The sequence below is a fragment of the Lithobates pipiens genome, unplaced genomic scaffold, assembly GCF_037356315.1.
Source record: "Lithobates pipiens isolate NorthernLeopardFrog02 unplaced genomic scaffold, aLitPip1_a1.2 Scaffold_13, whole genome shotgun sequence".
NCBI lineage: Eukaryota > Metazoa > Chordata > Amphibia > Anura > Ranidae > Lithobates > Lithobates pipiens.
In genome coordinates this window covers 225,233,264-225,254,084 of record NW_027507718.1, presented here as the reverse complement: position 1 = coordinate 225,254,084, position 20,821 = coordinate 225,233,264, and the positions used below count along the sequence as shown (strand labels likewise).

Sequence of the window (20,821 nt, the reverse complement as noted above, 5' to 3'; positions counted from 1 at the left end):
ATTTATATTTTATGAAATGTGTGTATAGTCATGCTATATGATGTTGTAAGCTGTATGACAACAGCTGCTGATATATATTTTTTATTCTTGGGATTGATTTTATAGGCACATCACTTTAGTTAACAATTTTGTTTTTTAGTTTTTTTTTTGCTGCAGGTTCAATAGATCATTAAGGCTGCATTCACACCTGAGCGTAGCGTGTTGAACGTTTTTACCGGCGTTTTGTCGCGCGACAACGAGCGTTTTGTCACACTACAATGCGCGACAACGAGCGTTTTGTCATACTACAACGTGCGACAACGAGCGTTTTATCACACTACAACGCGCGACAACGAGCGTTTTTTAACTTCTGCGTTTTTTTTTTCAGCCAATAGGAAAAATATTTTTCATCTGCTTATTTTTTCTTGAGCAGATACAGCGTCAAAACGCCCGTAGAAACGCTCGTTGTCGCGCTAAACGCTCGAATCGAGCGTTTCCATTAGTTTCTATGGGAATGAAAACGCCCAAATCAGCCCAATTCGCGCGACAAAAAAGGGTCCGGAACTTGTTTGAGCTTCAGGCGTTCGGCTTCAGGCGACATGGAGTGGAGATGTGAACCATCTCCATTGAGAATAATGGATTTTTTCCCCCTCCAGCGTTTTGTAGCTTCAGGCGTAGGGCTACAAAACGTTCAGGTGTGAACGGGCTGTAAGGGGATAGAGCAGCACGATTTATTTATTTATCTGTGATTCTCACACATTAGTATGGGATGTGATTAGTGCTAGCAGGTGTCATCACACTATTATAAGATAGGGGATCTTTGATTTGGTAGCTTGCAAGACCTTTACTTTTACCTTGTTGTATTCTATTGAAGCTAGTCTTTCTTTCTGCAGCAGATTACTATAGTGTTCAAATACAAATGGAGAAGGAATGGAAAAAAAAAAAAAGCTTTATTCACAATATTCTGTACAATGACTAATAAGCAGATACATAACAAAATAAATGAAAAAGTTACTGTAGTATCAATAGTGTGTATAAATATTTACACACATACTGCAAATGTAATGAAAATTGAAATACTTTTCTTTTTTAATTTATTTCATTTTTTATTTTTTTTTAACAAAAAGTACCATGTTTTCTAAATATGATTTCTAACTATAATGTTTCCTGCTGCAAGGTCCCAGGGAACAACCTGTTCAACTTGCAGTATATAAAAACAAACCACCCTTACTGGAGATGTGTACCGTAAAACAATTATATAGAGCCATAGCAGAGCTTTGCTCATATGTCCTCGCTGTTGGTCACCCTGTGACTGGCTGTCTGATGCCTCACTGAGTGCTCTGGAGGTAGCTGGAAGATAAAGCTGTCGTTCAGGTTCATATATGGCCTTGTATATACTGAGCAGTAGTTTGACAAGTATTCATGTGGTCCAGTTTGTGTTTGGATAAATATGTGGTTCTGAAGAGTTTGTGGAGAATTAGCAAGCATTTGGTTTATTGGAGATTTTCAAGTCATCTGCACCAGGGCTTTCCAAATCTGGGGAAAATTTATTTTCAGCCATATTTGCAGATTCTGAGCTCAGGGGGTCTTCTGGCTCTAATACTGTCCTCTCTGTATTTGAGCATGTCTGTTCCTCTGTGGTATCTAATGTGCCCTTCTCTGTGCCCACTTGCTGCTGTTCTTCTGCAGAATGGCATTCCTGATCTACGTTAGGTTCTTCTTTCTCACTGTGCTGTTCCAATACCGGCTCTGAGGCACTAGGCGCTAGAACCAGAGGAGGATTTGGAAGGTCTTTTTGCTGAAAAAGGAAGCAAATGTTAGCCAGTGTATAGAATGTAAGCAGTACTACAAAATACACTACATGAATTTTATGCAGGTCTGAAAAGGTGAGTCATTATAAAAAAAGACAGTAAAATACATAAATAACGTGAAATATAAAAAACAAAATTCTGAAACAATGACAGAAGCTGATTAGTAGCATAATGTAAACCCACAGGAGTTAATCATACTAAAACCAAATTTTTTTTTTTTCTCTACAAAATACCAACCTGACTGGATACAGTTGGAGGCGCAGGCTAGTCTGTCACTACCTATTGACCTCCTGATGTGGCTCCCAACATAAGAACGTTGGGCTATTCTGAGCCTTTCCTTATCCCAATCCCACGCCCTACGTCTCTGGGACACTGTGTGCAAATTATACCCGCTGAGGTCTCCCCATTCCCCTGTGGCCCCTATAATTAAATAACCTGTATTTTCCTCCAGGACAGAATCCCCAACAATTAATGTGGTAGGTTAACAAAGGCTTTTTACAGGATAGCACACTTCATAGCTCACAAAGGGATTAGGGAACGTTCTTATTTTCTGGACACGCTACAGATGCCCCAGACAGAATATCAAATTATTTGTTTTAGAAAATCCCCGAGTACGGATCAGATAGAAATAACCACTAGGCCGTTGTTTGAAAACAAATGCTTACGCAGACCCGAATCACGTTTGGGGGGGGGGGGGGGTGGTATCTCGGAGCTCTAGGTCCTCTTCAATAGTGAGCGGACTTAGCCCTCCTACCAAACAGCATGGGAATCAGACCTGGGTGAGACTACAGAAGAGCAGGTATGGGTGCAGCGGTCAACCATGGTGCACAGAGGAATACTCAATACTTCCTTGGTGGAAGTGAATTGCAAGGTCCTGTCCAGATGGTACCTGGTCCAGGCGAGGCTGGCGAGATTGCACCCTGGCACTTCACCCCTTTGCTTCAGAGGGTGGGGGCGAGAGAGTACTATGTTCTATGTTTGGTTGTCCCATCCAAAAGGTCCAGCGCTTTTATTTAGAGACAGGACAAAACATACCTAAAAGTTCTAAAATGGCGCTGTTTGTTGACTTGCTGAATAAGATCTCTAGATATCTCCACACTATCATTTTCTTAGCAGCTAAATTTACTATAGCATGAGAATCACCAGTGGTCAATGTTGCATTAGTAAAACACAAATTTTCCGGGATCATGGTCAATGAAAAACTGACCAGCTTCCTCAGGGACAAACAAGCCAGGTTCGAAAAAGTGTAGCCCCTGGATTAGATACTTTCAAGCCTCATAGCTCCCAGAATTAGGTGGTCAGGGGCCTGTGCTGAGGGAATCGACGCCTGCTTCTTTCTTCTTATCACTTTTTTTTTCTCTTTGTATGCTTTATGACATTTACCTTATGGATGCAAATAGAGAGTCCTAGCGCCTCTCATTTTTCGATTGCAATATGAGAGCTACGTAAAGTGCCAGCCATCCTCTGGCCCTCCACTTTCTGCTTCCCAGCTCCTTCCCTGCAGCAGCACAAGGGAAGGAGGTTACACTGTGATGTACGGGAGGGTGGGGGACTCTTGACTTCTAATGGTGGGGGTGCTCTGGACATCTAGTCTTACTGATACAATTGACACTTTGAGAGCAACCATAATGCTAATGTGGTTTGCAATGAAATTGAGTGTGACACCCCTGGCCAAGGTGATCCGAGCGAAAGTGGGAGCGGGTACTTGTCCAAAAAAAGAAAGGTGGAAAAGCAGCACTTTCCTTTTTAGCTGGTGTTCCACGCTTCAAAGTTTTCTTATCGGTACAATTTACTCAAATGATCATTTAGGTGTGCTGCCTAGGTATGTGACAGAATGTGAAAAGGGCTAGAAGTTCATACAATGTCTGAGTCACCCAAGCTTAAAGTAGTGAACTTTAAACATACAATTGTGCAGTGCGAGAGAGTACTATGTTCTATGTTTGGTTGTCCCATCCAAAAGGTCCAGCGCTTTTATTTAGAGACAGGACAAAACATACCTAAAAATTCTAAAATGGCGCTGTTTGTTGACTTGCTGAATAAGATCTCTAGATATCTCCACACTATCATTTTCTTAGCAGCTAAATTTACTATAGCATGAGAATCACCAGTGGTCAATGTTGCAATGTTACAATTGTGCAGTGGAATTTACGGGAAGAAAAAAAAAAAAAAAAAAAGAAAAAAACGTATTCTAGACATGAATAAATGTATGAAATGAACAAAGGTACACTTCATAATTTACTAAATCATGCTATAAAATATAGTGGCAGAGAGGGTATTAATAATCACAATTAACAAAAGCTTTTAATTATGAAATGTGTCACCATTCTGGTGAAACATCTTCAATATTAATAAATCCAGTTAAAGTGTTACTAAACCCAGTAATGTGATAATAGTGCCTCTGCACAGTTTGTCCAGAGCTGAGTTACCAGGTAGGAGATTTCCACTATAGCCTGTTTACATGTCCACATGTATAATGTCAACATGTGACCTGAACAGTTCAATTGAAACAAGAAATGTTCTCTCCAGCAATAGAGACTAAGCTGGGCATGTGCAGGACGGCTACCCTATCTGTATTATATGGCCTTGCCAAGATAGACAGTGCGTAAGGGAAGGATCTGTCCATATAGTGTCAAAGAGCCTTTTTACACAATGCAGAGGATAAACCCCTTACGTTCCACAGTGAGTATAACAAGCATGCTATTCTGCATATAGAGACAGAGAAAAACGCACGCAAGAAAATGGGGAAAAAAAACACCGCAATGTGATTGAAAGTTTTGTACACGTGTTTTTATAGACCCCCTTTTTTCTAAAATAACTAAATAAATTTAGAAAAGGGCAGATTTATTAAGCAGAATTTTGGAATCATGGCATGAGTCCTAACACATTTAATGAAAATCTGTCATGCAGCAAAACATCCATGTAATGAAGCTGTCTCAGAAACAGCCAGGTCCTGACTTGCCCCAAGTTCCAGGCAGTTACTGTACACATCATGCACTGGTGTTTTGCTCATACACAGGTTCACTAACACAAGTAAACACACGCACAAGCAGTAACATTTGATAACAGAAACATGATCCTATTGTGTTAATTCTGCAAGGGGTTACTCAACTTTATCTGATTTAGTGTTTACAACATTAGTAATTCTTGAAGACAGTCATATCAAACAGGTATTCACCACAAAGCCGCTGCCCGTCCAAAACATAGGGAGTTCCTTTCGCCAAAGGGCCACAGTCAGACTTGTAAGCAGTGTGCAGGGGACTAAATAGAGAAGAGCAGGCTGGCCCCTCTGCATCAGGGCGAGAGCCACAAACGTCACCAGGAGACCAATACCATAGGCTGCACGGGGTAAAAAGAGAACACATAAATATATAAAACAAAGTTTAAAGATAACACGACAAGGTAACATATTTTAGAAATTGCATCTAAAAGGGGTTGTAAGACACACAGGGGGAGATTTACTAAAACTGGTGCACACAGAATGTGGTGCTGCTGTGCATAGTAACCAATCAGCTTCCGGGATTTATTTGCAAAGCTTAATTGAACAAGCTGAAGTTAGAAGCTGATAGGTTACTGTGCACAGTTGCACCGCATTCTGTGTGCACCTGCTTTAGTAAATTTCCTCCAGAGTGCCCACAAAGGGTCTTGGCATTGGGTAGTTGATAGGTGCAAAGATTGTATGCAGCCAGTAAACCGCTGCAATTAGCCCTTTAAATAACTGCACTTTCAAACAAAATGCATTGATTCTTTTCTCTATTGCCTCCACACACTTACACGAACCTCACGACTGCAGGCTTTGGCATTAATGTATATTTCTTGGCAAATATCTTCTGTAAACTTGCAAGTAAACATGAGATATTGTGGGGGTCGGGGGATCTAGAGTGTGCTTTCTTTCAGCACTCAGTACAGTGAGTAGAGCAAAGTGAGATGGACATAAGAGAAACATACCTATGGTGCATGCTAGAAAGTAGATCCTTGAAGACTGAATCTGAATGTCAAACCTGTGACAGTAAGCCACCAGAAGCCCTGCGAAAGGTACACAGAACAGAATACAGTGAAAATGTTTAGCTTTGGATACAAATATGTTACCGTATTTAATTGGCAATCATTTTTTTAATAATTTAACATTTGCTTCAAACATTGACACATGTGGAAAGCCTGCAATGCCTCAAACAGTGTAATGCCTTAAATCATAGTTATTCAATTTTTTCCTTTTATTTTATGCTCTTGGAATATTTAAATACGTCCTAGATACACCAAATGTCAGATCACAGTATGCACAGTCTGGCCCTAGGGTCTAGGGATTTAAATTTGAAGACTAAGCCAAAAGCGCCAACAGGGCGCACTTGAGCATCAGGACTAGATCATGGAGCAATGGAAGAAGGTGTCTTCGAGGTCTTGACTTGGCCTCCAAATTCTCCAGATCTTTATCAATAGAGTATCTGTGGCATGTGCTGGAAAAAAAAAATCTGATGCATGGAGGCCTCCCCTCACAACTTACAGGACTTAAAAGATCTGCTACTGACTGCTTGGTGCCAGGATCCACAGCATACCTTCAAAAGGTCTAGTGGCATCTATGCCTTGACAGGTCAAGGCTGTTTGTGTGGCAAAAGGGGAACCTACTCAATATTAGGTGGATGGTCATCTTATGGCTGATCAGTGTATGTGTTCTTGTTCCAGGTCAGTAACCCACTGTAGGGAAAAAGGCAGCCAGTCAGCATGATAGCTAACACCTTCATTAAGAGAGCTTATCAACAGCCTTTATACTTCTTGTAACCTTGTAATATTATAACATCTTGTACCCAAACGTCTGCTCTCTGACATATTCCTAATTAGTCTTTGGCTAGAATATATTGTAGGAACTAAAGCCGTGATAGCAATTGTAGAGGCTACTGTTTGAAAATCCTTAATACAACATTTATTTTCCATTTGTTCTTATTGCCTAATAGATTTCAATATTTTGTAGTCACCTTTTATTTTCAAAACGGCATGAAACAACAAAAATTATCACTTGGGTAACCTCTTTACCTGGTACCAAAATGTCTCCGAAGCCCAAGAGAGAGAAAGGCCTGTCACACAGAGCCAAGGGTGAAGAGTTTAATCTTGGCACTTTAAGAACCATTGGGAGCTAAATTGGAACAAAAATCATCATGAAAGAATCACTGAAATAAAGGCCCAAAAATGTATGGCACAAAACACTGAATATATATAAAATAAAGAAACAAAAAGAAACACGCAAAAGTATAACGGGAAAGAAAATGGTGCCAGAAGGCAGCAAGGTAATGTTTTTTTTTATTTCGTAGAAATAACCTAAATCTGGGTATACACTAGACAATCGTTTCCATGTTTTGTTTTAAGTACATTTGCTTTTATAGTCATTAGGGTTAAATCGACCTTCATTTTCGACCACAGTGATGAGAAAATTCAAAGGAACAATATGGAAAACTTTTCTCCAACAAATACATTAACAGTGTGTGCAGTTGTTGTTTGGGAATATACATTCATTCATTCATTCCAAACAAAAATTGAATGTTAAAAGCAAATTACATTTTAAAGAACTTTGGAACAGCATTTATCCTGTCAACGACATGTACAAAGAGTTTTCACATGAATGAAAACAGACATCAATGCATCTCTATGGAAAAACGGATGTAAATATAGTAGATGATCATCCATTTACACCCGTTTACATCTGCTTCTGTCAACACCCGTTTTTTGGAATGGATCAGACAAAAAAACTGATGTAAAAACAAACGGCCTGTTTTTGCATGAAAAAAAAAAATGGCTCCACAAATCAAGTGGTTAAGGACTCTTATGAAAAACTGATTCAAACTTCATCTGTTTTTTTTCCCTTTCAAAAAACGTAAGTGAACTGATAAAACAAAACGGTCTGCATGTATGAAAGGGACCTATAGCTAGTTTTAGGCCTCTTATGAGGACCCTTCATTTCATCGGTGCAGTCATGTTTTTTTCCAAGGAAAAACCCAGTTGAAGTTTGCATCAGTTTTTCACATCTGCCAGCTGGAGTCCTTAACTACCCGAGTCCAAGAGCAATTTTTTGTTTCATGCAAAAATGAACCGTTTGTTTACATTCGGTTTTCGTCTGATCTGATGAAAAATAGGGTTTTGATTCCTTCCAAAAAACTGATTTTGGCAGGAGTGAATGTAAATGGATGAAAATGGATGATCATCAGTTTACAACTTTTTTTCATAGAGATGCAGTGATGTACGCTTTTCATCCATCAACGGATGGATGAAAAAAGGACAAACAGTCTGCATGTGTGAAAGGGGCCTAACAGTGAAGGTAACTGCCACTAAAGATATAAATCATGCAGACAAGGGTTTCAGTTTCTCAATCAAGGATTAGAAAAGATGCAGGATCTAAGTGACTTTGTTGCGTAGGTTTGTTTAAATGAACATAAACTTAACAACTGGTCAAATAGCTACTCTACCACAGTAGTGTGCACAAGAGCATTGATGAACAACCACCACATTAAACATTAAGGAGGATGGCCAACAGTAGCCAAATATGCAGGGTTCCACTCCTGTCGGCCAATAACAGGAAAACGATTCCACTATAGGTACAACATTGCCAAAAACGTATGACTAAAGATTTAAAATATAAACATAGCCTAGTCTAACAAATTTCGATTTCTGCTGCATAATGCATATGGCATGTCAGGATTGTTGTGTACACAGCACAAGTTCATAGGTCCATTTAAAACCTAAATAATCTCTGGCTAGTTCCAAGAATATGATGGTGAACAATAGAGTGCTCTATTGGACTGTGCAATACTTAGCTCTTCATCTAGAAGAACATCTTTGGAATGCGATGAAATGGGAGGTTTGCTGTGGTAATGTGTGGCAAACAAATCTGTAGAACTCTGCACTGCCCTGTCAGCATGGGCCAAATTCCCTAAGGAACATTTTCTTTACCTTGCACAGAATTCAAATGTTTGTAAAGTTACATTTAAAAATAAATAATCATGTTATACTTCATGCAGGCTCGCTTCCAAGCCGCTGTGTGCCCATTGATATGCACCGTGTGGGTCGGCCCTGCCCCTGCTCACTAGCTGTGACTGATAGCAACAGGCGCCAGTGAGGAGCAAGGGAGAGAGCACAGTGGTGGATCTAAGATGAACCGTTCTTACCTTTTCTTGGGTGCTTGAATCTGAGGGGCCAGCAGCAACTTCCACCATGATGCTCTCCCCACTCTGCAATTTAAAAACGCATATTTCTGAATGTGAAGTGATGAGACTCATTCAGTGTATTTGATAATTAAAATGACATTAGATCAAATGTTCATTTAGATGTGCTCGCTAATCCCCCACTAGGACCCTTAAGCTGGCCATAGATGGTTTGAATCCTACTAAACCGGTTGAGATTCAAACTGTGTGTGGGCAGGCTGAATGTACCAAGTTGATTGATCGATCGATTTGGGTACACCCAGCCTGCCAGATTCATTTGCGATTATCGCTAGCGGCTGCTATAGCCGTTAGCAATTATCACTGTCTTCTTCTGGCGGGGACAATTGCACGGCAGGAGAGATTTCTCTGTCAGCACGGTGTTGATGGGGGGAATTGTGAGACTTTCGTTCCTACAACCTGTGGTTGCAGGAAAGAATTTTGCACAGTCTATGGCATGCCTTCCTCTTTGGACAAGTTTCTGGAAATAGTATCTGCCATAACAAAAAGATAAGAAGGAAAGTGCCTAAACCATGCAAATTTCAGGGCTAGATTACCCACATCCACCTACCATATTTTGGATGACTAGGCAGTGTGTTTCAATTAGAGCTTATAGAGGCTAAAGAAATGAATTTTTGTTTTTCTTCCATATCACAGATTAAGCAAATGAGGGGGCAGCTGGGAGGCCATGTTTATGTCATCACTGCCTAATACATATAAAGAATTTAAAAAGTTAACAAATAAAGCTTGACATTTTTTATATATATGACTTAAAGATGTTTAGGAATCAGCTTGAAGAACTGCATGCATCGAAGATTGTGTTTACGGGGAGTAAAAGGTCCACTTTAAGCCCCACCATCTTGTTCAAACCTGAACATGAAGGCCTATAAAGAAAACACAGGTACGCCTATCCCAATTATTACTTTTAAAAAGGTTTGAGGGGCAAATGTCGAAATACGCATTCTAAGTTCCAGTGACAAAACAAAGAAGACATTTATTAGTCATCAAGATGGAATAAATAGCTAAGCATATGCTAGAAATATAGCTGAATTGAAGCTTCAGCGTTTACCACTGTAATACAGTCAGGCTGCATATACAGTAATAAATATGCTTTTTCTCTCCTGTTTAATTTTAATGTAATGTTAAATACAAAGTAGCACAGCAAGAGTAAAATACACAGTGCTAGCTGCACACTGAAGAGCCAGACCGCTGCTTGGACACAAAAGCAGTGGCTCCGGTCTCCAGCGTTCCAAAGCTACCCCTGTACAGTGCTTGAACAACAGCACTCACAATCACTGAGCAATACTGTTGACTAAAGCACTCTGAGGGGTAAGTTTGAGACCGCTAGAGACATGGGCCATGTGCTGTGTTGCTAGCAAAAACAGATGCTGAGAAATTCCATACAGCCGTCACTAGGCAGGAAGTATAGACAGCAAAGGGACTGCAGGAGATAAGCAGCACTAAGATGCAACAAAGGATCAAAACAAGTATTTTGAATGGATATATGAAAGACACCTTCCCCACTCATAAGTCAACCGCTATATTAAAAAAAAAAAAAGTTATACCTTTGTAAGAAATGGAGTGATGAACACGAAAAACACGTCGTATATAAAGAGAACGAACAGGAGTAAAGTGCAGCTCTGCAGGGAAATTGAGGGAGAATTAACACCATTTTTTTTTTTAAAATACTTATTTACAAGACGACATGTTTGATAGGATTATTTTTCTTATATTCACAAAATTGTTCATAAAAGTAACGATAATACCGTCTGCAGTTAGTTACCTACCAATACTTTTTTTTACAGCAGCACCTTCTGCATAAACTATTGGTGCCCAAGACATATAAAACCTACATACCTGTCACATATGAAACAGTATGGAAAATGATGTCACTACAAAACATAGTAAACAGGTGAAGTTATATGTTATAAAAAAGGGAAGCAACAAAGTGATGAGCATGCCTCATGTCAGCACATGAACCAACTGGTTCCTTATACTGCTTCTTTCTCTCCACACTAGCCTTGCTGTACAGGGGCTATAGGAGGCTGATGCCAGCAAAAATTCAAGATACTTACACAGCTGGCATTAAAATATAATTTATGATGAATTTGATGAGTATAGATCTGCATTCCTGTATTTTATATCTGCCTAGAGTTCAGGTGTAGCATTCCTTTTACCTTAAATGTGGGTAGGCGGATGGTCTTCAACATGTAAAGACAAAAAGCTATACCAAGAATATCCTGGAGAATCCAAGCCCATCTAAAAGATAAAATATTTTATTATTACAGATTCTTAAACGGCTTTTAGAAAATAATTTTTAGGCTGGTACACGTTAATACTTACTGATCTTCATTTCGATATACTCCCCATAATACACTGACAGCAATACAGAATGACGCCAACAGGAGTTTCCATACAGGTGGTCGATTGTGAAAGTATGGAAGGTTATTATCTGGAATTCTGATAAGGAACGTATAAATGTATTGCAGGTTATTGTCTGGAATTCTAATACAAATGTGTAAATACAATTTTATGGTAAAGATGGCAAATGTACATAAAAGTGATATAGAAATAATTAGAAAATTAAAATTAAAACAGAAGAGTCAATTTTATCTTATACAGTATACATGAGAGTGTATTTCCTAGGCATCTTCTATAAATAACCTGTATACTGCTGCCCAGTTATGATATAATACATGAGAACCGGATAGGAGTGATAAGGACAACACAAAAAAGGAAACGAAAAAAAGCGTGGTCAGTAAACATGGGTAAATAAAATTTGCAGGTAAGCACAAAATGTATTAACTTGTGTATCCTTTTTAGCTAAAACCAAACATATGATATCGAGGAAAAAAACAAACACCCACAAACAGGGGACAGACCTGGCCACATCTAAGATACAGGAGGAGTGAGAATCCATGTGGGCAAATGTTGCTAAATGTACCAATATAGTTTTGGCTCTCAAGTCTTCATATAAAGTACTCATGCATTGGTACCTATAAGAATTTCTTGCACTACACAACACATCTGGTGGTGCCACCCACAAATAATGAATTTCAGGTCCAGGGTCTTTGGCCTTAACCCATAGGCCCCTTTCACTCTATCGGCCTGCAAAGATCCGCCTTTCCGTTTTTCAGGCGGGTCTGAGCGGGCCACCCATTGACTTTTATGGGCACGATGGATGTCAACGCAGATGTGTCCACTGACACCCGCCTGCCATCCGATCCAACAAGATCCCCGTAACCCGTGTGAAAGGGGCCATAGTCTCTTCTTCAATGTTTTTTTATAAAAAAAAAAAAAAACCCATGGAGGGCAATATAACACATAGAAAAAACAAAGCTGGCCGGCTACAATTCAAGCTCCTGTCCTTACGTCACCATGCCATCTCGTTGAGAAGGACGGAAGCTTGAATTGTAGTCGGCCTGCTTCATTTTTTCTATGTGTTTTAAAGATGTTATAAATGTAAGTGTAACCTTTTAATTGATTTAATAAATCAGGATAGGGACAATATCACGCTATGGTTTACCTTATCTTTTTTTGGGCTGATTATTGATGTACCGTTCACGGAGCCATGGAGCATACGTTATCTGCCTGAGAGAACCTTATTACTCCCCATATCATCCTTGGGATCCTCTGCTGACTAAAGGCCTGGGCTGGGTTAAAGCCATATGTCTATTGGGCGTTTCATCTCGTAAGCATGCTCTCTGTGAGGTGACGGTGCACTTGTTTGTGTTAAAAATCACTGGTGTATACAATACAGTATAACGCTAGGGTCTACTATATTTATTCTCTTTGGGCCGAGTGTTAAACCATCTCCTACGGAGCTACGGATTTGATGGTATCTGAGGGTTATATCAACATGTTCATGGTGAATCGTGGAAAGCAAAGGCCTGGGCTGGGTTAAAGCCATCTGCCCAAATTTGCTTGCTATTTGGTAAGCGTGTTTTCTACGAGGTGGTGGTACACTTATTTGTGATTACATCACTGGGGTGTCCTTCTTTGAAGTTTTTCAACCACATATACAACTATTGGAACTATTATGCCCTGCAATTTGATACACGGACTGTAATTAGCGCAATTTTTCTCCTTTCCATTTCGTTTGTGCTATATCTCACAATTAATTGCTGCTTTTGGACTGGTCCAACCATTTATAACATTGATCTCTTGTGTTTTATTCTTAGTGCGGCCCCCCCCCCCCCCCTTTTTTTTTAAAGTAACCAAAAGCCTGGAAAAAGACAACTGTACCTTTCTAAAAAGCATAACGAAAATAACATATGCTCATCCAAAAGTAGAAACACATCTCTTGACCAACCTATGAATTATCATTTGGGTTCTGTTCCTAGAGGAGCACTACTACCCCCCCTTTAATCTTCATTCTTTTTCCCCCTTCTCCCCAACCCCAAAAACACTGCACAGAAAGTTAGAGCCATGAAGCATTTTTTCAGTTTTGTAATTTTCAGAAAAGGACAAGAAAGAGTAAGCTATAATTTTATATAAAAAAAAAATAATAATTAAGTTGTGCTATGTGAATGGGAACACATAACAAATATAAAGTAGGCGTTATCCCAATACAGTAGAGTACAGATAAAATACAACAGTGCTCTAGTTTCTTACCTGCACTTGCCGTATGGGATTCTGCGGACAAATGGGAAGAGACAACTGTATAGACCGATGGATGCAGCCAAACAGAAAATTGCAATGATTACATAAACTGCAAAAGAATAAAAATAAAATAAAAATAAAAAAAGTGATGCATATGCACATTTTTAAAATACCGTTGAAAACAATCATAGCAAAATATTTCTGGGGATAAGCCACGTGTGATAGCCTATACTGTATATCATTTTTGCTAAACTGATTGTCAAGACCAATTGTATCTTGGTGATTAATATCATCGGTCATTGATTCATTCACATTGAGTACTCCTCTTAATGCAATCAGTTTCTGAAAGGTATGCATTTCCATGGAAACAAACAATATATTAAACAATCTTATAGTAATACATATAACCAGAATAAAGGATTTAATGTATGCACTAGCAAATGGTAAAAAATCTATAAACCATCCATCCAGTAAAATAAAATGCATTTCCTGGGAGCTAGATTTTAAGAAGCAGCAGGATACTTCCTCAGAGGGAAGACTGGCATATACAGTGGAACATCACGCTGCCATAGGTCGATACCACACCAGATTTAATCCAGTGATACAAAAACTGTGTGCCACTTGAAGAATTCAGAAAGAAATCCCTCTTTTTATGTAGTAAGTGGGAAAATGCCATTAAAGTATTAATCTTTCCACTGCCAGACCAATTCTCCCATTTTTCACACATGCTACAAGGGCACATTATTGCTGTGAAGATTGATTAAAGACCCCCAAATGATATATATATGTTTTTAATTAAAATGAACATTTAAGCAGATGACAAAAAAGTAAAAGCACTGGTGTAAGGAGGCTCTAATAGGTACAGGTACCCGGTTTGATCAGAGAACAATTTAAAGAATATGTCACCCTAAATTATATATTTCTGATGTGTGCCTGCGGTATCATGTACTTGTATGAAAAACTATCCGGTTCTCTTTGTATTGCTTCCTTTGTGTGAAATATCCGGTGTTCATGCCAGTCCCTTGGCTTTCCTATTAAAAACTGATCACACTAGGCATGATAGCATGGCATGGTCAGTTTTCTAGCTTCGCTGGGAACTCAGCCTGCTTTCCTCCAATGATCAGACTTGTGCTGACAACACCCCCCTGCACAGCCATTCAATGGGAAGATCAGTGTGCAGCTGATAACAGAGGGGATATATATATATATATATATAGATATAGATATATATATATATATATATATATATATATATATATATATATATACACACACATACACACACAGTATGTCACAAAAGTGAGTGCACCCCCTCACAGTTTTGTAAATATTTTATTATATCTTTTCATGTGACAACACTGAAGAAATGACACTTTGCTACGATGTAAAGTAGTGAGTGTACAACTTATATAACAGTGTAAATTTTCCGTCCCCTCAAAATAATTCAACACACAGCTATTAATGTCTAAACCACTAGCAACAAAAGTGAGTACACCCCTAAGTGAAAATGTCCAAATTGGGCCCAAAGCGTCAATATTTTGTGTGGCCACCATTATTTTCCAGCACTGCCTTAACCCTCTTGGGCATGGAGTTCCCCAGAGCTTCACAGGTTCCCACTGGAGTCCTCTTCCACTCCTCCATGACATCATCATGGAGCTGGTGGATGTTAGAGACCTTGCGCTCCTCCACCTTCCATTTGAGGATGTCCCACAGATGCTCAATAGGGTTTAGGTCAGGAGACATGCTTGGCCAGTCCATCACATACAGTGGCCGTCTTGGAGATGCGTTTGGGGTTGTTATGATGCAATACTGCCCTGCGGCCCAGTCTCCTAAGGGAGGGAATCATGCTATGTCACAGTACATATTGGCATTCATGGTTCCCTCAATGAACTGTAGCGCCCCAGTGTCGGCAGCACTCATGCAGTCCCAGACCATGACACACTTGTCTTTGAACTCCTCACCTGGTTGCCACCACACACACTTTACACCATCTGAACCAAATAAGTTTATCTTGGTCTCATCAGACCACAGGACATGGTTCCAGTAATCTATGCCCTTAGCCTGCTTGTCTTCAGCAAACTGTTTGCGGGCTTTCTTGTGCATCATCTTTAGAAGAGGCTTCCTTCTGGGACGACAGCCATGCAGACCAATTTGATGCAGTGTGCGGCATATGGCCTGAGCACTGACAGGCAGACCCCCCCCCACCCCTTCCACCTCTGCAGCAATGCTGGCAGCACTCATATGTCCATTTCCCAAAGACAACCTCTGGATATGACGCTCAGTACGTGCACTCAACTCCTGAGCTGTAGCCTAGGCAATCTTTATGTAGAGCAACAATTCTTTTTTTCAGATCCTCAGAGAATTCTTTTCTATGAGGTGCCATGTTGAACTTCCAGTGACCAGTATGAGAGTGAAAGCGATAACACCAAATTTAACACACCTGCTCTCCAATCACACCTGAGACCTTTTTAACACTAACGAGTCACATGACACTGGGGAAGGAAAATGGCTAATTGGGCCCAATTTGGACATTTTCACTTAGGGGTGTACTCACTTTTGTTGCCAGCGGTTTAGACATAAATGGCTGTGTGTTGAGTTATTTTGAGGGGACAGCAAATTTACACTGTTATACAAGCTGTACACACACTACTTTACATTGTAGCAAAAGGTCATTTATTCAGTGTTGTCACATGAAAAGATAAAATAAAATATTTACAAAAATGTGAGCAGTGTATTTACTTTTATGACATACTGTATATACACACACACACACACACACACACACACACGTTTTGAATTTCATTTCTATTTTAAACTGAATGAGTTGTTTTACAAGGTGAGGGTTCACATAGTGTATACTTTAATGTTTATGGGACACCCACATACACTGCTGGCTCATTAGGAATAATGGTGATTGGACAGGTAAACCTTTTTCAAATGCTACTATTTTGAATTTGATGAGCTGGTGCTAGGAGGGGTCTGCAGCCAGGCTCTCCTACTTTATGCCCGACAAGCCTGCAAATGGTCACTCATGTGATTCATGGCACATAACCAGACCACTATATAGAACCTATGGCCAGCTTGAGACGAGCTGTTATAAATGACACTAAAATCACTGCAGATGGCAGAATTTTTTAAAGCAAAAATTAATGCACATTTCAAAAAATGTACACTGAGAAATAAAGCAATGCAGGCTGCACCATTTTGTACTAGGCTTATTCTTCCTAAGGATCATCTAATGTGAGAATTGTGTAGGGCATGTACAGTTTGGTAAGCATGAAAAGAACAAGCAAGAGAAATATCCAGCCACTGTTTCTTCACCTAAGCGATCATAGAATTGGTAGAGAAGAATCAACATTGAGCAGCACATGACCACAAACACACAGATCATGACAGGCGTAACATCCACAGTCTCATCATCGTGTTTCTTATCAGATCCATCATCCCTCTTATGCTTCATGTACCGCCTGCAAGTAAGACAAAAGAAAACATTTGTTACTCTTATGTTTGCTTACAAACAGATTTATTTTGTTTTCTAAAATTAAAAGTACAACTGAAGCCAAAAATATTTTTATTTTTTATTTTTTGGCTAGAGTGGCGAGGGATTAGAACACTATTTGTTCCGTTTACCATTATCATTATAAAAAAGAAAATCCCAAATTTTAGGTTGCCCCCAGAAAAGTACACTAGTTCTGTTGACCCATGGGTCCCCAAGGGATTTTCTTAATTTGCAAGGATTTCCTCTCACTTCCCGTTTTGGCTATGGGACAGGAAGTGAAGGGAAATCTCTTCAATGGGACACAGATGACAAAAAATAAACTGACAGGGGCTATGACACTCCCTTACTCTAGCCAAAATGAAAGTTTTGCCCATAGTTATACTTTAATCTGGAGAAGGGTTCCAAAAAAATAAAAAAAATAAAAAATGAAGTGTCTCTAAGATTCTTATCAAAAATTAAGCCTAAACTATGAGTGACTTTGATCTGAGTGATTTAACTTCTTGCTGCTAATCACCTCATTTGCAATATATCAATCTGTTGCAAATTAGGTGGTATCACAGACAAGAATGGGGGAACACCACCCCACTGTTAATTTTTTAGTCAGTCTTGACTTAATTTCAGTTTTAGTTGTATTTTAGTCATCTGCATAGTTTTAGTCATATATTTTAGTTGACTAAAATCTCTAGTACATTTGAGTCGACTAAAATCTCCTGTACCCACCCCACCTGAACTTCCACTTCCCTCTGAGCTTTGCCGGTCTGTTAAAGCCCCAGCACAACTCTATTGGTAAGCTGTATTGGCTTAGAGACACAGGCTCCCCCGTCTGCCTGCTGCCTGGGAGTTCTGGAACAATGCCCTGCAGACCACAGAAGAGAAACTCCTTCATCGGATTCATGTCTGTCTGGACGTGACGTGGTGAGTATCCCCTCCAGCAAGGTAGCAGTGCTTAGCACTATGTAAAATAACAGCCTTCGCAGACCATCCAGTTCTCTGCCCTGTGCACTCCCTCTCTCCCATTTACTTCCCCATCCCCACTTGCAGGTCACCTCCCCATCCCCAAAGTATAATGCACCGTGCCCTTGTACTCCTTCACTCTCATTTACTTCCCCATCCCCACTTGCAACCTGGCATTACAGCCAATAGAGTTTACGTTTTTTTTTTTTCTTTATATTTTAAAGTTTGTCAAAAAGCAATACTTTTCTTTGTTTATGAGACTTAGTTTTATTCATAAAGACATTATATATCACAAAAGGTAAATCTGTGTCTGTAGTGCGCGTTCAAACCTTAATACCATATTCGATTTTTACTCCAGTAGTTTATAATGAGTTTGGCAATTTCTAGAGAAATGCTTAAATAACACATGACACTTTAGCTAAACCCATTCGATTTTAGTTGACTAAAATGTACTGGAGATTAGTCAACTAAATGAAAAACGGAATTGATTTTCATCATAGTTTTCACCAATTAACTTAATTAGAATTTTATTTTCAATTTGTTTTCCTTAGTGAAAACATGCAGCTGGCGAAAACTATGAGGAACATATTTTTGGCAATGAAATTAACACTGCACTGGCCCCATCAAACAGAAATAATGTGTAAATTATTACAAAAATACTACTATATATAATTTAGAAACACTTAGGGCCAGTTCACAAAGGGGCGGCTTTAAAGTCGCCCGACTCTCGTTTGACTCTGAAGCCGCCCCGTACAGTGCAACTTCAGCATGGCTTGCAAAACGAGTTCTGTATAGAAGTCAATGCAAGCCGCTCCGAAGTCGCCCCAAAGTAGTACAGGAACCTTTTTCTAAGTTCTGATTCGCTCCTATTAGAAGGGTTCCATTGCAATGCATGGAGCGGGACTTTTCCCAACTGGAGATCCTGCTAGTAGCAGCCCTCCATTCCTATGTACACATCTTACCTGGTAGCCAAACCTCATTATTAGTCTCAGCTTTCCATGAGCGTTTTTATATGTGAGATGACTGATGCTCAGGGCTCTCGCATTCTCTTTGCTGTGGAAGCCTGTTGCTGGGTGAAAAGGCTGAGTGTTGACAGAACATAAAAAAAGGATACAAAAGCTGCCAGTTTGTATTTGGGTACTGATTAGGAAGAACCCTTCAAGAACTGACCTGAGTTTAATAAGTGGCTTGGATAAGCAATTGCTGTACATAGTCCTGGAGTAAAAACGGTTTGTTTCTCGTCTTGCTGAAAAAGTGCAGGACAAACCTGCTTAGACTGTTCCTATGTGTCCCTGTCTAATGCATGGTTCACCACTGCTAAAAGCAATTAAGCGTGTTCCCCTTACAAAAATATATATACACACACACCAATCAGCCATAACATTATGACCACTGACAAGTTAGGAAAATACCATTGCTTATCACCTTACAATGGCATCTGAAAGTTGGTGGGATATATTAGGCAGGAAGTGAACATGCTGTCCCAAAAGTTGATGTATTGAAAGCAGAAATAAATAGGCATGTGTAAGAATTTGAGTGACTGACAAGGGCCAAATTGTAATGGCTAAGATGACTGGGTCAGAGCATCTCCAAAACTGCAGCCCATTTAAGATGTTCCCAGTCTGCAGTTGTCAGACCCTACCAAAAGTGGCCCAAGGGAGGAAAACCAGCGAACTGGCAACAGGTTCATGTGTGGCCAAGACTCACTGATGCACGTGGGGAGCGAAGGCTTGACTGCGTAGTCTGATTCAACAGAAGAGCGACTGTAGCTCAAATTGCTGAGAAAAGTTAATGCCGCTTTTGATAGAAAGGTGTCAGGATACATAATGCATTACAATTTTCGTCATATGAGGCTGCGTAATCCCAGACTGGTCAGGGAGCCCCCATGATGACCTGTGTCCATTGCCAAAAATGCCTCCAATGAACCACGGAGTAATGGAAGAAGGTGGCCTGATCTGATGAATCACATGGTTTCTTTTAACTCATTTGGATGGTTGGGTGCTTGTGCATCACACGTACCTGGGGAAGGGATGGAAACAGGTTGCACTATGGCAATAAGGAAAGCTTGCGGAGGCATCGTAATGCTTTGGCTAGTGGTGCCAATGCCTCAATGGGTCAGAGCTGTTTTGAAGGGGAAAAGGGGGGGGGAACCTACTCAATAATAATTGAGTGGTCATAATGTTATGGCTGATCGGTTTATATATAATCACCTATCTATAAGTCAGCTTACAAATACATGTTAAACAACAGTGGCAATAGGGAAGGAAAGGTTCTTTCATACTGTAACATTCTCACTTTTTTTTTTTTAAATAAGTACAGTCTTAACAATTGAATCTGTATTCCACCGCAGCATAAACATTTTTGTGTAACAACAAATAACGACAGACATAATGTTAGTTCAAATGCCTACTTTTTTAAAATAAATTCCCATTCTAAACATAACCTCTAAAATATACTTACTTTTTAACATCTCTGCTACCTGCCCAATAGCCACCAATAGCCACAGTTCCTACAGCCATCATGAAAATGATGACCATGTTGTAGTCCAGAACAGGTTCATTTGGTGCATACATGGCCACTTTCACTGAAGGACCGAATGTCTAGCAAAAAAAAAAAGGTGAGAATATGGTCAGCTAACAATTAAGTATGCAAGGTACATTTCTTAGGAAAAGCTATAATCGAATTCAACTCAATCTTTATTACCCTTGGAAATAGAAAGTAAAAGACAGTAGGCAATAAATCCAATACAGTGACCTTTATAGTACCCCTTGATAAAATGTCCCAAGTTGTGGGGA

The 20,821-nt window shown here is 39.7% G+C and overlaps 1 protein-coding gene across 2 annotated transcripts in view; it reads right to left on the bottom strand.

Annotated features, from left to right (window-relative positions):
• Positions 1 to 910: 910 nt before the first annotated feature.
• Positions 911 to 20,821, bottom strand: part of SPPL2B (signal peptide peptidase like 2B) — a 50,536-nt gene continuing 30,625 nt past the window's right edge. Inside the window, exons 5-15 of one of the 2 annotated variants that reach the window (XM_077476271.1) lie at positions 20,487 to 20,626; positions 16,895 to 17,040; positions 13,586 to 13,682; positions 11,315 to 11,431; positions 11,149 to 11,230; positions 10,537 to 10,611; positions 8,939 to 9,001; positions 6,816 to 6,915; positions 5,736 to 5,813; positions 4,966 to 5,126; positions 911 to 1,777 (exon numbers count right to left, since the gene is read on the bottom strand). In XM_077476271.1, coding sequence (XP_077332397.1) covers positions 1,457 to 1,777; positions 4,966 to 5,126; positions 5,736 to 5,813; positions 6,816 to 6,915; positions 8,939 to 9,001; positions 10,537 to 10,611; positions 11,149 to 11,230; positions 11,315 to 11,431; positions 13,586 to 13,682; positions 16,895 to 17,040; positions 20,487 to 20,626 — 1,380 coding nt within the window. In that variant the 3' untranslated portion in view covers positions 911 to 1,456. Of the gene's footprint in view, positions 1,778 to 4,899; positions 5,127 to 5,735; positions 5,814 to 6,815; positions 6,916 to 8,938; positions 9,002 to 10,536; positions 10,612 to 11,148; positions 11,231 to 11,314; positions 11,432 to 13,585; positions 13,683 to 16,894; positions 17,041 to 20,486; positions 20,627 to 20,821 lie in introns of both variants that reach the window. The other variant, XM_077476272.1, reaches the window with a different exon arrangement.